This window comes from Pelophylax lessonae (genome assembly GCF_965119305.1).
Source record: "Pelophylax lessonae genome assembly, chromosome: 4".
In the NCBI taxonomy this organism is placed as follows: domain Eukaryota; kingdom Metazoa; phylum Chordata; class Amphibia; order Anura; family Ranidae; genus Pelophylax; species Pelophylax lessonae.
Genome location: NC_138771.1, coordinates 505,885,278 through 505,902,817, shown reverse-complemented (window position 1 = coordinate 505,902,817; position 17,540 = coordinate 505,885,278). Strand labels below are relative to the sequence as shown.

Here is a 17,540-nt window from a genome sequence, read left to right as displayed (position 1 = left end):
GCGGACCTGAACAAAATAATGTGGTGGGCAACTACATGGCAGATGAGGTTTAATGTTGAAAAATGTAAAGTAATGCACTTGGGTGCCAGAAACCAAGCTACTCACTAGGGGGGGAACCTCTGGGTGAGTCTAGGGGTACTGGTAGACTGCCAAGCCACTGCAAGCAAAGCCAACAGAATACTGGGATGCATAAAAAAGGGGATTCACTCCAGAAATAAAGAGATTATTCTCCCTCTCTACAAGACTCTGGTCCGGCCACATCTGGAGTATGCTGTCCAGTCCCGGCACCGGTCCTCAGGAAGGATGTGCTGGAACTGGAGAGAGTCCAGAGAAGGGCAACAAAAATAATTAGGGGAATGGAGGGCATCGGCTATGAGTAAAGACTACAAGCACTGAACTTATTCTCTCTGGAGAAGAGACGATTGAGGGGGGATATGATATCAATGTACAAATACTGTACTGGCGACCCTAGCATAAGGAACAAACTATTCAGAGAAAGGGAATACAATAAGACACGTGGCCACTCACTAAAACTAGAGGAAAGGCGGTTTAACCTTAAAATACGTAAGGGGTTCTTCACTGTCAGAGCAGTAAGAATGTGGAATTCTCTTCCACAAGCAGTGGTATCAGCAGGGAGCATCGATAGTTTAAAAAAACTATTAGATGGGCACCTTAAAGACCACAACATAGAGGGGTATACAATGTACGGTTAACAGCAAACACACACACATCATAGGTTGAACTGGATGGACGGATGTCTTTTTTCAACCTCACTAACAATGTAACTACAGTATGTAACTATGTAACACCTAGCTGCACATGCAAAGCTCACTGTGCATTCCTGGTACACTCCGCCTGTGCCAGGATAACTCCTGTGCACATGTGCGGGATAGTGTCATTCTCCTACCAGCCAATCAAGATACCTAAAGCCCAGCACCTAGATGGGGCTGGGAAGAGGTGAGTATTTCTGGGGGTTTAATTCTGCTTTAAAAAACTTAGGATAGGATTTTAAAGGGGAAGTAAACCCATAGATTTAAAGTGGTTGTTAGGCCTCTCTGACCTCTTTATACTATCCGTTCTGTCTTCTAATCCTGTGTGCCCGTGTGTGTGTTTTATAAAAAAAAAAATGCCATCTATACCTGCTTTCAGCGCACCGCTCAGCGCTGACGTGACGAGCCACCTCTCTTCTCTCCCCGTCTGACAGCTGCAGCAGGAGGGGCCGAGAATCTCCCACTGGCGTCAGCTGGGAGGAGTGGAGAAGAGGAGGAGGGAAGCGGCCGGTCATGGGAGCGCCAAGCAGCGCTCTGAAAGCAGGTATAGAATGGTATTTGTTTTATAAATCACACACAGAGGCACACAGGATTAGGAGTCAAAGAGGATAGTGCACAAATGTAGATGTTATTTCAGCAACAGGAGAGGAGGGCTGGGCACTGTCAGTAGCTGACAGGCGGGGTGGGGGGACAGATGAGAGCAGACAGGAGAGCTGCGAATGACAGAGGCACGTAAACTGACCACGGTGTCAGGGCTCAGCAGTCATGAAATAACGTAGTCAGTATACAAGGGGGAGGGTAGAAACTGGCAGGATCAGCCAGGTTTTTAAGGTTAAACAAGGGGCCAAATTCATAGCACAAACATGCTTTAAAGGGACGGGATCCATTTTTTTTTTTTTTTTAGGGTAACAAACAGTTTAACAGTTTTAAAGAACAGTTATATTTCGGCACAGGCCGGGAATATAACTGTCACATTGGTTGCACTCTTAACCAAACTGTCAAACCATCCAATGGCTGGTGTCATAACTGATCACATGTGCAGCATCACTGCAGTTGAAGATTAAACAGGGGCCAAGATTGCAGCTTCCTTGGCTGAAAACGATAGGAGGATTTACTTCCATTTTAACACTTCCAAACATTGATGTCGAAACTCGGACCATTAAACACTCACATTGTCTCCCTCACTCCTCAGCTTCCAGAATGGCTGAATGTAGAACCACGAGCCTTCGTTTCCCGCTGCGTCCAGGGACACCCGCATGGCATTCTTCTCCAAAAGCGCTGGCAGCCGCTTGTTAACCGTGAGGTATTTGTTACTCTTAATGTGCAGTAGCTGTAAACAGAGGAGTCACAAAAAGGAGTCAGACGCTGGATTGGATGCAGCACCCCAGTTTTAGATGCGCAAAGTATTTCAGGAGGGGAAAGTTTGGGCTATGGCCTCTCCACAGGTGTTAATAAGGAGGGTGTGTGACAAACAGAAGGAGGAAAGGATAGGATAGACCTGCAGGTTTATTTACTAAAACTGCATCAGGAACTTTGAAATGAACAGTACCCACAACCACTCAGGCGGGGCCATCTTTAACACAGTGCAAAAGGGGCAGCTGCCCCAGGCCCAGCCATTGTTGTTGGCCCCAAAGCAGCTGCCTCTTAAGCCCACACTGCCCACAAATAGTTGATAAGTGCATTTGGTAGGGCCCAAGAAAATATTTGCCCAGGGTCCAATCTATACTAAAGATGGCCCTGCACTCAGGGTCCATGCTGTACTGGTCTATCTTCTAAATTCCGATTGGCTGCTGCAGGTACTGCATTGTGCTTCTTGAGTTGTTTCCAGAATTACCCCAACAAGACTGAGAGTTAGAGAAAAGAACAGGATCCCCCATTAGGGTGAAGTATGAACGGATTACATTGTAATACTTCGGGACGTTGGACCAACCTGTATGACATTGCTGTACTTTACAATCTCTCCCAGAAGCTTTTTGTTCTCTGACTCGTTTTGTTTCTGTTCAAGTTCTGCAGCGTGCTAGAAAAAAACAGAGAACGTGTAATCAATAATTATACAGGATAATGGTATTATAATTTAATTAGTCATTGGGAGGGAGAGAAATGGAAAAGAAAGAGGTGGGGGGAAAATCAAAGACAACGAGAGAGCGAGAGAGAGAAAGTCACAAAGACAATTATTCTTATATATTACACATAATAAAAATAGAACTAAAGGCAAAACTTTTTTTTTTTCTTTTAAACATAGTCAGAGAGGGTAAAAGCACTGTCAGGTTTTTTTTTTTTTGTCATCTGTGTCCCGCTGGTAGGATTCACTCTAATTTCCTGTCTCAAAGCCAGGAGCCAAGTGAGAGTAAATTCCTCCAAATTGAGGCCATCCACCTTTCATTCATCAGGGTCACCAGAGCTATTGTCCTCATTGGAAGATTGTCTTTATTACTGTTCTGAAGGTAACCCCAAATTTGGGATTTTCTTTCACTTTTAGTGCTATTGATCACCAGGACCAATAGAGAAGGTTAATCCCCCTAAAACCAGCCATACATTAATCAAAATTTGGCCGGTTCAGCAGGGACCACCTGAATTCAGATCCATGCCTGGACAGGGAGGTTGTACAAAAGTCCTTCTATCTATTGACATCTATACAACCAACCTGGTGGAATTTCCCCACTCAATCAGCTCTGCAGGCTACAGCTGTCTGCTCAGTGTATTCTGACAGTGAGGAATCCAATAGGTCAGCGGTGAGGATTCTCCCATCCACACTGAGTGTGCAGATGGGGAATCCTTCTTTTTTTATTATTCACCCTGCTGGTTGAACGATTGACTAATTTATGGGCTGTCTAACAGAGATACAGACAGCAATAAAAACCCAACAAGGAGTCCTTTAAAAAAAGAGAGATTTTAACAACATCCACGGATTAACTAAAGCCAAACATCCACGGATTAACTAAAGCCAAAGCTTTTAAGTAGAAATCCAGGCTAAATAAATATTATCAAAAAAAAAAAGAGATACACATCTTGGTCTCCTTTGTGATTTTTTTTTCCAGAGCTCTGCAGTACACCCACATGAAACAAAGTCTATACTTTGCCTCTGCAGGAACTTCCTGTAATAAAGACAGGTCACTGCTGCTTGCTCTCCTTGTTCAGGGTGACTGGTCTGGTCTCCGCCCCCTCCTGTAGTTTTCTGCAGGAAGACTGTAATCGGTGGGCCTGTTAGAACCCTTCTACAGCAGCTTAGTTCCCTGAACAGGCCATGTGCAGCACAGGTATGATGTTCACTGCTACTTTCACAAGGTATTATCTGCATTTTAAGGAATTTGGTTCACACCAAATGAATGTACTGTATAGCATTTTTGGCTATTGAAGAATATTTTTAAATTAACATTTTTGTGACTAGAGTTTCGTTTTAAGTTTCGGATACAGTGGGGAAGGGTTAGAATCCCTGTCAGGTATGTATTGCTAGCCTTAATGAGGTTTTTGGGAGCTAGCTATTGTATGTATCAAGCAAAAATAATAGTATGCTTGTAGACAAGTGCCTACAAGAGGGTTAATGTGTTTTTCTTACCCTAAAGTTAATTGGGCCAGTCGGGTGCGAAATGTTACAATGTCTTGGTGTCCTAAGGTTGACCTGTGAGCTGGGGGTAACTGAGCAATAAGGGCTAATATGTTTACCACCATTTTAGCAAAGTTACGGCTGTGGCATCACCTGGAAAGCCTTCTAAAATGGCGAATAATTAGAAAAACCAAATGGTTGATTCTGACAATCTCAGTAGTACTACAAAGACAGAAATTGTTAAGCTGCGCAGTTTAGACCCCCCCTTCTCTCCCACTATCCCTTTCTCTTTGTCCTCCTGTAACTAACAAGAATACAGATAAGTACAAAACCGGGAATGTTAATTGCCATAGATAAAAAGTTACAGGGAACATCTGTATTGCTTGCCAAATTACTTAGGAAAATATGTATCTGTGACAAAACTGCTGATATATATATGAAATGTACATGCTTATTTGGGTACTTGGCTAATTGACTTGAGTTGTTGCTAAGTCTTCCTCGCTAGCCAATAAAAAAGTTTGTTTTCCTGAAGTTTGCGTCCGGACTCCATTTCTGGTTTCCCCCAAAACTATTTGCTGCTACATTTCTTGGTGCATTGGCCGGGAAACATGGTGGAAAATCCGAGACGGGTGACCGTTCCACCGCGACTCATCGGGATCGGTCCTGAGCCGGCCCCTTGGATCACGCCTATGTCTCAGACGCCACTGGACAAATTGTGTGGGAGACTACGCTACATCCTGGCCGCTTGCTCTGAAGCCGCCCCGACGATGTCTTGAACCCTGTATCAGCAGTCTTTGTCAGTGCATGCCAGCCTTCCAGTGAAAAAGAATAGACACTGACACCATAATATTTTAGTGCTTTGCTTAACTGCTGTTCTGCTTTAAGATGGGTAAAGTCCCTGGTAAGGGACCTCTGCCCAACGTACCCAAGCCTCCGCGTAATAGGTAATATTATAAAGAAAAAGAAAGAGTGGAGAAAATGACATTCGAGTTAAAAAAAAAATAAAAAAAATAAACACGTAAAGAGTATGTTATGAGAATCTCTCCCTGGTATGATTAATATGTAGACCCATGGATTGATAATTTAGCAACATGGAGTGAAAAAATTGTCCCTTTCCACGGGATGGGGCAAATGATGAGTTCCACATGAATATGGTGAAGGGATTGTGTTTGGATTCCCTGAAAACCATGCAAATGCTTCGCTGTCCCCCAGAGTGGAGCATAAAGTATTTTTAGGGCGGGAGGACTAAATTGGTTGCAGCATGCCCCGGGATATACTCCTGAGCCCCCACAGGTTCATTTTCCTTCAGCCCCTGGACCATTCCCAGCTAGTTATGATGCAGTATACTCCTCTCTCCCACTAAAGAAAGAGGATGATTTAAGACCAAATCATACTGCGTCTATGCCCACACAAGCACGTCCTGCCCCTGTTCAAAAAGTAGAACAACAACTCCCAGATAGCCAGCATGGTGCAGGAGGGGAAAAGGGAGCAAGAGGAGAAGAAATTCCAAAGAAGATAAGGGTGTGGCAAGTACCCCATCGCCTGACTCCACAATAGTGCATTCCTCTATTACATTACGATCAGGGCAGAAAGTAAGACCAGTGATGCAATTTCTATATATTATATAGGGAATGATGTAGTAATTAAACCCATGGATACACCTGAACTAAATGATATAATAATTGACAGAATCTTGGGATATGACTTGGACTCAGGGTTTGACTGGACAAAGGTGCCCATGACTGGACACCGGCTTGCAATTTTGTTTTTGTTTGATAAATTGGCAGAGAGACTGATATACAAATGAAACTGTTACATAGTTACATAGTTAGTGAGGTTGAAAAAAGACATCCGTCCATCCAGTTCAACCTATGATGTGTGTGTGTGTTTGCTGTTAACCGTACATTGTATACCCCTGTATGTTGTGGTCTTTAACCACTTAAGCCCCGGAGGATTTGGCTGCTAAAGGACCAGGGGTTTTTTTGCGATTTTTTACTGCGTGACTTTAACGGACAATTGCGCGGTCGTGCGACGCTGTACCTAAACGAATTTGACGTCCTTTTTTTCCCACAAACAGAGCTTTCTTTTGGTGGTATTTGATCACCTGTGTGATTTTTTGATCACACGCTATAAACAAAAAAAGAGCGTAAATTTTGCAAAAATAACAATATGTTTCACATTTTTTTATATGAAATTCCCCAAAAAAAAAAGTAAAAATCAAAATTTTTTAACATTTTTCAGCCAATTTGTTTTATGCTACCTATGTTTGGTAAAAAAAATCGCAAAAAGCGTATTTTGATTGGTTTGCGCAAAAGTTATCGCGTTTACTAACAAAGGGAAAGATTTTTGTCATTTTTGGTGTTTTTTTTTTTAACGCGTAATGGCGGCGATCTGCGATTTTTTTTTCGGTACTGCGACATTGCGGCGGACAGATCGGACCCTTGACTGACATTTTTGACACTTTTGGGGTTACCAGTGACATTACTGCAGTAATCAGTGCTATACATATGCACTGTTACTGCAAAAATGACACTGGCAGGGAAGGGGTTAACTTTATTGGACAGGGAGGGGTTAAGTGTGTCCTAGGGGCGTGATTCTAACTGTGTAGGGACATTCCTATTGGTGTAAAAGCAAAGATCCACCGTTCTACATAGTAGAACGGACAGATCTTCACTTTTACACAGGGAGAACTGACAGGCAGCTTGTTTACACAAGCTGCTCTGTCTTTCTCCCTTCACAGGAGCGATCGCAGTGTGACTGGCGGACATCGAGTCCGCCGGTCACACGCACTGACTTGCCTGTGAACGAGCCGCGGCGGGCGCGCGCCTCGGCGGGCGCGCGCCCGCCCGCGATAGGCTCGCAAGTCAGTGACAGGCGAGTGACGTACCGATACGTCACTCTGCCTGGCCGGGGCTGACCGCCGCAGTATATAGTCGTGCGGCGGTCGGCAACCGGTTAAGGTGCCCATCTAATAGTTTTTTAAAACTATCGATGCTCCCTGCTGAAACGACTGCTTGTGGAAGAGAATTCCACATCCTTAACGCTCTTACAGTGAAGAACCCCTTACGTACTTTAGGGTTAAACCGCTTTTCCTCTAGTTTTAGTGAGTGGCCACGTGTCTTATTGTATTCCCTTACTCTGAATAGTTTGTTCCTTATGCTAGGGTCGCCAGTACAGTATTTGTACATTGATATCATATCCCCCCTCAATTGTCTCTTCTCCAGAGAGAATAAGTTCAGTGCTTGTAGTCTTTCCTCATAGCTGATGTCCTCCATTCCCCTAATTATTTTTGTTGCCCTTCTCTGGACTCTTTCCAGTTCCAGCACATCCTTCCTGAGGACCGGTGCCCAGAACTGGACAGCATACTCCAGATGTGGCCGGCCCATATGGCTTTGCTTGCAGCAGCTTGGCACTGCATGCCACTGCCAAGCCTGTTGTCTACCAGTACCCCCAGGTCCTTTTCCATCCTAGACTCACCCAGAGGTCCCCCCCCCCCCTAGTGAGTAGCTTGCTTTCTGGTTTCTGGCACCCAAGTGCATTACTTTACATTTTTCAACATTAAACCTCATCTGCCATGTAGTTGCCCACCCCATTATTTTGTTCAGGTCCGCTTGTAAGGTTTCCACATCCTGCATAGAAGATATTGGCATGCCTAGTTTAGTATCATCTGCAAATACTGAGATTGTACTAGATATCCCCTCCTCTAGATCATTTATGAATAAATTAAACAGGATTGGTCCCAGGACAGAACCCTGGGGGACCCCACTTTCCACACCCGCCCAATCTGAGTACTCCCCATTAATCACCACCCTCTGGACTCTCCCCTGGAGAAAGTTCTCTATCCAGGTACTCACCTTATGGTCCATACCTACCTTCCTTAGTTTGTACAGTAAGCGTTTGTGGGGAACGGTGTCAAAGGCCTTTGCAAAGTCCAGATACACCACATCCACAGGCTTTCCTTTATCTAGGTGGCAGCTCACTTCATCATAGAAGGTTAATAGATTGGTTTGGCAAGAACGATTTTTCATGAATCCATGCTGATTACTACTAATAATACCATTTTCATTACTAAAGTCTTGTATGTGGTCCCTTAACATCCCCTCCAAAATCTTGCAGACTACAGATGTTAGGCTGACCGGCCTATAGTTACCCGGGATATATCTCGGCCCCTTTTTAAATATTGGTACCACGTTGGCTTTTTTCCAATCAGCTGGCACCATACCCGTCTGTAAACTATCCTTAAAGATCAAGAATAATGGTCTGGCAATCACCTGGCTGAGCTCTTTAAGAACCCTCGGGTGCAAGCCATCCGGTCCTGGTGATTTATTTATGTTAAGTTTTTCTAGTTTAGTTCTCTGAATGATCCAATGTTGACCTAAATGACTAATGATGATAAATAGAATCCACCTGTGTGTAATCAAGTCTCTGTATAAATGCACCTGCACTGTGATAGTCTCAGAGGTCCGTTTAAAGCGCAGAGAGCATCATGAAGAACAAGGAACACACCAGGCAGGTCCGAGATTCTGTTGTGGAGAAGTTTAAAGCCAGATTTGGATACAAAAAGTTTTCCCAAGCTTTAAACATCCCAAGGAGCACTGTGCAAGCGATAATATTGAAATGGAAGGAGTATCAGACCACTGCAAATCTACAAAGACCTGGCTGTCCCTCTAAACTTTCAGCTGATACAAGGAGAAGACTGATCAGAGATGCAGCCAAGAGGCCCATGATCACTCTGGATGAACTGCAGAGATCTACAGCTGAGGTGGGAGACTCTGTCCATAGGACAACAATCAGTCGTATACTGCACAAATCTGGCCTTTATGGAAGAGTGGCAAGAAGAAAGCCATTTCTTAAAGATATCCATAAAAAGTGTCGTTTAAAGTTTGCCACAAGCCACCTGGGAGACACACCAAACATGTGGAAGAAGATGTTCTGGTCAGATGAAACCAAAATCGAACTTTCTGGCAACAATGCAAAACATTGTTTGGCGTAAAAGCAACACAGCTCATCACCCTGAACACACCATCCCCACTGTCAAACATGGTGGTGGCAGCATCATGGTTTGGGCCTGCTTTTCTTCAACAGGGACAGGGAAGATGGTTAAAATTGATGGGAAGATGGATAGAGCCAAATACAGGACCATTCTGGAAGAAAACCTGATGGAGTCTGCAAAAGACCTGACACTGGGACAGAGATTTGTCTTCCAACAAGACAATGATCCAAAACATAAAGCAAAATCTACAATGGAATGGTTCACAAATAAACATATCCAGGTGTTAGAATGGCCAAGTCAAAGTCCAGACCTGAATCCAATCGAGATTCTGTGGAAAGCACTGAAAACTGCTGTTCACAAACGCTCTCTATTAAACCGCACTGAGCTTGAGCTGTTTTGCAAGGAGGAATGGGCAAAAATTTCAGTCTCTCGATGTGCAAAACTGATAGAGACATACCCCAAGTGACTTACAGCTGTAATCGCAGCAAAAGGTGGCGCTACAAAGTATTAACTTAAGGGGGCTAAATAATTTAGCACGCCCAATTTTTCAGGTTTTTATTTGTTAAAAAAGTTTGAAATATCCAATAAATTTCGTTCCACTTCATGATTGTGTCCCACTTGTTGATTCTTCACAAAAATATAGTTTTATATCTTTATGTTTGAAGCCTGAAATGTGGCAAAAGGTCGAAAAGTTCAAGGGGCCCAAATACTTTCGCAAGGCACTGTACCTGCCCTGTGCATTTGGTTTTGCACAGAGCAGCCTGGATCCCCCTCTTCTCGGGTCCCTCGTTGCTGCTCCTGGCCCCTCCCTCCTATCGAGTGCCCCCACAGCAAGCAGCTTGCTATGGGGGCACCCGAGCTGCAGCTCCTTGTGTCCATTCAGACACGGAGCTGCCATTGGGCCCCACCCCCCTCTCTCTCCTGATTGGCTAACTGACTTTGATTGACAGCTGCAGGAGCCAATGGCACTGCAGCTGGGTCTCAGCCAATCAGAAGGGAGAGTCCTGGGCGGCCGAGGGACTTGTGGACATCGCTGAAGAGAGAGATGGGGCTCAGATAGGTATTATGGGGTGCTGGGGAGGCTGCTACACACAGAACGCTTTTTATCTTAATGCATCAAATGCATTAAGATAAAAAAAACCTTTGCCTTTACGATTCCTTTAAGTGGTTAGGCAGAAGGCAAAGTCCATAAAGCAATCCTTTCAAGGCAAAAGTCCATTTAGGCAAAAATCAACAAGAGGCCACATCAATTCCTTAGAGTCCAGGATTTGGCAGTAATCCACAAAGGCAACAAGGTCCAAAAATGGTACTTGTAAGTTCGTAAAGGTCTCCAGTTCAAGACCCCACTAGGAACCCTGACTGGGCTTCCATCATTCCCCAAGGAGGTGATCCACTCCAACAGAGTAACATTTTGGCAGTATTTCCCCAAGGAATGGACCAGGAACTCCACAGGGCATTTAATGAGCCCTTTTTATATGGTATGACCTGCAGGGGGCTCTAACTGCTAAGAATGGCAGGAAAAACGTTAACCCTTCTTGCTCAGGTACCCCCAGCTCACAGGTCAATCTGAGGACATAGTGCAACATTAAGACATTGTAGCATTTTGCACCTGACCGACCCAATTAATTTGAGGGCACAAGTACAGACAGGAAAAACAAGAACATAGTAAAGAAAAACACATTAATCCTACCTGCCTACACATGCCCCTCCCCCCTCCCTAGGGGTTGAGCCATCCTCGGGTCAGGTTAACTCAACACTTACAGAAAAAACATGGATGTACACTGAATTGCAAATATAAACACAATTTTTCTTTAGACAAGATATATTTTCTTTTTAGTACAACAGGGAAAGTGGTGTTCTCTAACAAAGAATGTGTATAAAGTGTCAACAGTGTAAGAAGTCAGCCACAGATTACAAAGGGTTAACCATGACAGTTGCTGCCCGCTTCTAAGTCTGGAGTTGTGCCTTGATGATTTCACATGCCTGCCAATTCCTGCATAGAGTTTAGGCATTAGCAAGTGCATGCACTTTCTTAGTGTCCGCAGTAGGGCACCTCAAGCCCCACTTACCACTTGGCGTAGTTGGCAGGCTACGCCCCCTGCCTGCACCTGGAGTTTAACCATTAAAGAGACCATGACATATGTCCCGTTGAAGAATAAAGTGTGCCCAGTTCATGATCAGATATCAGTTATGCCAGACCACGTGCTGTTTTGTGATTGGCCCTTGCAAAATTAGGGGCAAGATAAAAGTGCACCAGTGTGGATGCCCTTTGCCTCTTTGTGGTTCCTGTTTCTGGAAGCCTTGTCATCATGGCTTTTCAGTTTCTGCCCTGGAAGCAATCCGCCGCCAAACCTGAGCCTGCAATCTTGGACTCTGGGCTGTCCCCTATGCCGGTCATCAGAATATCTAACTGCCACATCGCGGACCAGGAAGTCCTCTGCCTTGTCACAGTGCCGCAGATGACCGTCTGATTTATCCCCATGGGCATGCTTCCTGAGCTGTCAAACCCTGTTCTGTTTGTGGCTGGCTGGAACTGAGGAGCTACAGGACCTCAGGCTGGATAGTCTGCCACTGTCTTATGCCTCTTCACCTGCTGTAGCTTCGCAGTTGATTCTGGCTATCTCCATCCTACATTCCATCTCTGGTTCTCAGGGTCCCTCGTTTGTTGGAGTCTCTGCTTGTGGGTGCTGCTGTCCCACCACTGCATGTTCTTGAACCTCTGAGGGATCTTGAGCTCCAAAAAAAACACACCAAGGCGGAATTTCAACGCCTCTTTTAGGAACTCAATGTGGGATACCATGTTTATTTGGACCGGGTTGAATTGTTAAGCCGAGCTTTACCTTCTAGTCATACACCAGATTAAGTGTAAGCTCCCTGTCATAGGGGAATGGGTTGATTTTCCAGAACCTACTATTTGTAATGTGATTGCACAGGTATGTTTGATATTAATGATGCTGTTCTGTTTTGTTGCACTACAGTTGCCATAAGTGTTAATCATTTTTCCTGCTGTTGTACTAAAAAGAAAATATATCTGGTCTAAAGAAAAATTGTGTTTATATTTGCCAATCAGTGTACATCCATGTTTTTTCTGTAAGTGTTGAGTTAACCTGAGCCGTGGATGGCTCAACCCCTGGGGGGGCATGTATAGGCAGGTAGGATTAATGTGTTTTTCTTTACTATGTTCTTGTTTTTCCTGTCTGTGCTCGTGCCCTCAAGTTAATTGGGTCGGTCAGGTGCAAAATGCTACAATATCTTAATGTTGCACTATGTCCTCAGAATGACCTGTGAGCTGGGGGTAAGTAAGCAAGAAGGGTTAACGTTTTTCCTGCCATTCTTAGCAGTTAGAGCCCCCTGCAGGTCATACCATATAAAAAGGGCTCATTAAATGCCCTGTGGAGTTCCTGGTCCATTCCCTGGAGAAATACTGCCAAAATGTAGAGGCTGCTCTGTTGGAGTGGATCACCTCCTTGGGGGATGATGGAAGCCCAATCAGGGTTCCTAGTGGGGTCTTGAACTGGAGACCTTTACGAACTTACAAGTGCCATTGTTGGACCTTGTTGCCTTTTTAGATTACTGCCAAAACCTGGAATTGATGTGGCCTCTTGTTGATTTTTGCCTTGAAAGGATTGCTTTATGGACTTTGCCTTCTGCCTAACCACTTAAAGGAGTCGCAAAGGCGAAGGTTTTTTTTATCTTAATGCATTTGATGAGGCCTTTGTGAGGCCTTAGGCAAAACTTAAACATGAGGCCCCACTCATGCCCATAATGGCAAAATAATTCAAGCAATTCAATTTTATAATACATTGCACTGAACAGTGTACAATGAACTGATGGCAATTCACCCATGGCCAGTCCAGCTTTGTCATTGGATCATATCACGCCAGGACATGCACTGCAACACAGAGGGAGGGGAGAGAGAGGGATGGGAAAGAGAGAGGGATGGGAGAGAGAGAGGGATGGGAGAGAGAGGGATGGGAGAGAGAGGGATGGGAGAGAGTGGGATGGGAGAGAGTGGGATGAGAGAGAGAGAGAGGGATGGGAGAGAGAGGGATGGGAGAGAGAGGGAGAGAGAGAGGGGGGGTGATAGAGAGAGAGGGGGATGAGAGAGAGAGGGGGGATGAGAGAGAGAGGGATGAGAGAGAGAGGGGGGGATGAAAGAGAGAGGGATGAGGGAGAGTGAGGATGAGGGAGAGAGAGGATGAGGGAGAGAGAGGGTGAGGGAGAGAGAGGGTGAGGGAGAGAGAGGGATGAGAGAGAGAGGGATGAGAGGGATGGGAGAGAGAGGGATGGGGGAGAGAGAGGGATGGGAGAGAGAGGGATGGGAGAGAGGGGGATGGGAGAGAGAGGTATGAGAGAGAGAGATGAGAAAGAGAGGGATGGATGGGAGAGAGAGGGATGAGAGAGGGATGGATGGTAGAGAGAGGGATGAGAGAGGGATGGATGGGAGAGAGGGATGGATGGGAGAGAGAGGGATGGGAGAGAGGGATGGATGAGATAGAGAGGGATGGAGTGGAGAGAGAGGGATGGGAGAGAGGGATGGAGTGGAGAGAGAGGGATGGGAGAGAGAGGGATGGATGAGAGAAAGAGGGATGGATGAGAGAGAGAGAGGGATGGGAGAGAGAGGGATGGGAGAGAGAGGGGTGGGAGAGAGGGATGGATGAGAGAGAAAGGGATGGGAGAGAGAGGGATGGGAGAGAGGGATGGATGAGAGAGAGAGGGATGGATGGGAGAGCAGATAGAAGAAGGCTTTTTGTTCTGCGCTCCTGTGTGTGATCAGAATAACATGTGATGTCTCAGGCTGTGTGTGGGCTCCAGGAGTCGGTCCGGTCACATAGAAGAGGAGTTGTTTGCATGAAGGGGCTTGCGATGGACAGAGCAGTCTTGTGTCAGTGTGCAATAAAATCCTTTCTTTAGACTCACCCCAATCCCTGAACTCGTCAGATCGCCGCCACAACTAGCATCTGTATTGCCGGGTGAAAGCACAACACACGTGGGGGGCGGGGCTTCACCTACCAGTTAACGGGGCAGCCTGCAACTCATTGGTCCCTGGACCAGCTTTCTCTCCTGTCATGTGTAGAGCGACCGAGGGGCAGTGACTCACCTCGGTTCTCCCTTCTTGCAGCTAAAGGGGGGGGGGGCAGTCAAGTTGATGTTAGTGCAGAGTCCTGGCGTGAGAAGTTTGGTCCCGCACATCCGCAGGCAGCGCCATTCTTCCCGATGCTGGTGTCTCCCCTTCCTCCTTCAGGTAAATCAGGCGGCTGCGAGGCCCCAATGAGCGCGAGGCCTTAGGCAACCGCCTATTTTGCCTAATTAAAGAGCCGCCTCTGCTCCCCAGCACCCCATAATACCTACCTGAGCCCCATCTCTCTCTTCAGCGATGTCCACAAGTCCCTCGGCTGCCCAGGACTCTCCCTTCTGATTGGCTGAGACCCAGCTGCAGTGCCATTGGCTCCTGCAGCTGTCAGTCAAAGTCAGTTAGCCAATCAGGAGAGAGAGGGGCCAGGGCCCAATGGCAGCTCCATTTCTAAATGGACACACGGAGCTGCAGCTCGGGTGCCCCATAGCAAACTGTTAGCTGTGGGGGCACTCGATAGGAGGGAGGGGCCAGGAGCAGAAATGAGGGCCCCGAGAAGAAGGGGATCCAGGCTGCTCCGTGCAAAACCAACTGCACAGGGCAGGTAAGTATAACATGTTTGTTATTTAAAAAAACACTACAATTACAATGACTTTAAGGACTAAGCTTTTTTCTGAAACTTGTTGCTTACAAGTTAAAATCAGTATTTTTTTTTTTAGAAAATTACTTAGAACCCCCAAGTATTATATATATTTTTATTAGAGACCCTAAGGAATAAAATGGCAATCGTTGCAATATTTTATGTCACACAGTATTTGCGTAGCAGTCCTTCAAATGCAGTTTTAAAAAAAAAAAATACACTTTCATGAATTAAAAAAAAAAAAAAACAGTAAAGTTAGAAAGTTAGCCCTTTTTTTTTTCTTTTTGTATAATGTGAAAGAGGAACATTATGCCAAATTTAAAATTGCGCACACTCATGGAATGGTGACAAACTACGTAACTTAAAAATCTCCATAGGCGACGCTTTAAAATCTTTTAAAGGTTACTAGTTTAGAGTTACAGAGGTCTAGTGCTAGAATTATTGCTTTCGCTCCAAAGATCGTGGCGATGCTTAGGATTTTTTATTTTTTTTTTACACTGTCCCTTTAGAAAAAAAAAAATGTGATCACTTTTATTGCTGTCACAAGGAATGTGAACATCCCTTGTGACAGCAATAGTCACGTCAGGTTTTTTGGGAGGGATCTGGGGTCTTCAAGACCCCAAATCGCTCCTTTGCACCTAAAAGTATTCAAAACGCCAAGTTTAGCTGTTTTGAATACTGACTTTTTCTTTAAATCTTGTCCCCTTAAGGCCCAAGCAAACTGGTAGTGACATTGCCACATTGCTTCCGGATTACTAGATCTGAGACCAGATCAAAGCAGATTCTGGCTTTGTTTGGGTCCCCAGCCAGCAGGCGGACATGCTGGCTGTTCGCTGGGGCCTGCCGGTGGGACAGGAAAGCCCAGGCAGAGCTGCTTATGATAACAATCGAGCGGCTGCTTAGCCGCATCGGTTGTTATCATGAGAAAGCCTACTGTCCGCTCTAAAAAACGGTGCCTGCAGCTGTAGGCATCTCCCCCGTACAACCACTTGAAGTAGAATGATGTACAGGTACGTGATTTTGTGGCAAGTGGCTAAGGTATGCACACTTTATGGGGCACTAGTGAGCCTTGCATAGGAAACTGTGTGAAGATGTATTTGGAACAGTTACTTGTCATTTACAAACTACCTCAATAAAGGAACTTTATTTGTTCACCTTCTTTGCTTGGCCTGAAGTCTCCTTAAGGAGTGCTTGCACAGTGTATCAAAAGAACAGGGTTTACAACAAAAGGGGAATGAGAGAGAGAAGATAGAGTACATGGGTCTAACATACAGAGTGCTATCCTGAGGAAGCTAGTGTGTCATTGCTAAGGACTACAGGATCTTTGTCAAATGCCAATAAGCCAATCAGCCAGGAGACGGGTGACATGGCCAAGGTGACAATTACTCTGGTAGTGAAGGGGGCTATGTGCTTGGCACCTTTACTAGCAGCCAGTTCCCCACATTCTGGGATCAGATCCGCAGCACAGAATGCCTAGGGACCCAGCCTGGAGTCACTGGCAAGAGAGATTTAGAGGGGCCCCGGGACAATGAGAGCAAGCATGGAGAATGAAAAGAGTGTTTCCTGTATCCAGTAGCAACACTGGACTGGTAACAGGGAGGTGACCGTATTGATGGATTGGTGGAGCAGTGTAAGAAATCAGCTATGGATTACAAAGGTTTAATCGTAAGAGTTGCTGCCTGCTTCCAAGTCTGGAGTTGTGCTTTAATGGTAATTTTACTTAATCGGAAACTCCTGCCTAGAATTTAGGCATTAGCGAGTGCAGTTTCCTGCTGTCCCAATTAGGGCGCCCCAAGTCCCCTCACAAGCTGACAGTATAGAGATTTCACAGCATCGCATGTGTATCAACGTGAGGTGTATCAAAAGCAATGCAAGCCCCCAGCTCCATCAAGACGTACAGTGCCGGTGATTGAATGCTGTATACAATTGCAAACTCAAGCAAAAGGAGGCTGACAGTGGCCACAGCCATTTGCAACAATTGGCATGTAATTACACATGCAGTGATTACCTGTGATTTTTTGGCCCTGGACAGAGACTGTTTACATTCAGGGCTGATCATCCACAGGTAATTGCTACATGTCAGATTACATGCACCGGCCATGAATGGTTGTGGGCACTGTTAGCCTCTCATCGGATTGTATGATGCTTCCTGCCCACAGCTGTTTGCCAGAAATTTGGCTGAGTCTTCTGTAGGAAATCATAGATGGCCCCAAACGCACCTGTGAATGAGGCCAAAAAAATAAAATAAAAAAACACTGCAGAAAAGCATTTCATAAGTAATTTTCAGATAATTGCACCAGTTTTAGAAGTGGTCCACATCAATTATGAATTATATCAGTGTGTGAATCTAATCAAAAACACAAATGTGCGAAAACAGTGGCAGACATTCGCAAAACATGAAGTGCTGTGGCACTTACAAATGTTCAGTAGTGGTGCACCGAAATTTCGGCAACCAAAATTTTTGGCCGAAAATGGGCCTCTCTCATTTCGGGCAAAAACGGGTCAAACGATGCCCGAAA

At 45.3% G+C, this 17,540-nt stretch overlaps 1 protein-coding gene across 1 annotated transcript in view; it reads right to left on the bottom strand.

The window, feature by feature from the left end:
- ITPR2 (inositol 1,4,5-trisphosphate receptor type 2) overlaps positions 1–17,540 on the bottom strand; it is a 611,059-nt gene that overhangs the window by 441,362 nt on the left and 152,157 nt on the right. The window contains exons 4-5 of the mRNA XM_082252924.1: positions 2,701–2,787; positions 1,942–2,100 (exon numbers count right to left, since the gene is read on the bottom strand). Of these exons, the coding sequence (XP_082109050.1) occupies positions 1,942–2,100; positions 2,701–2,787 (246 nt within the window). The remainder of the gene's footprint in view (positions 1–1,941; positions 2,101–2,700; positions 2,788–17,540) is intronic.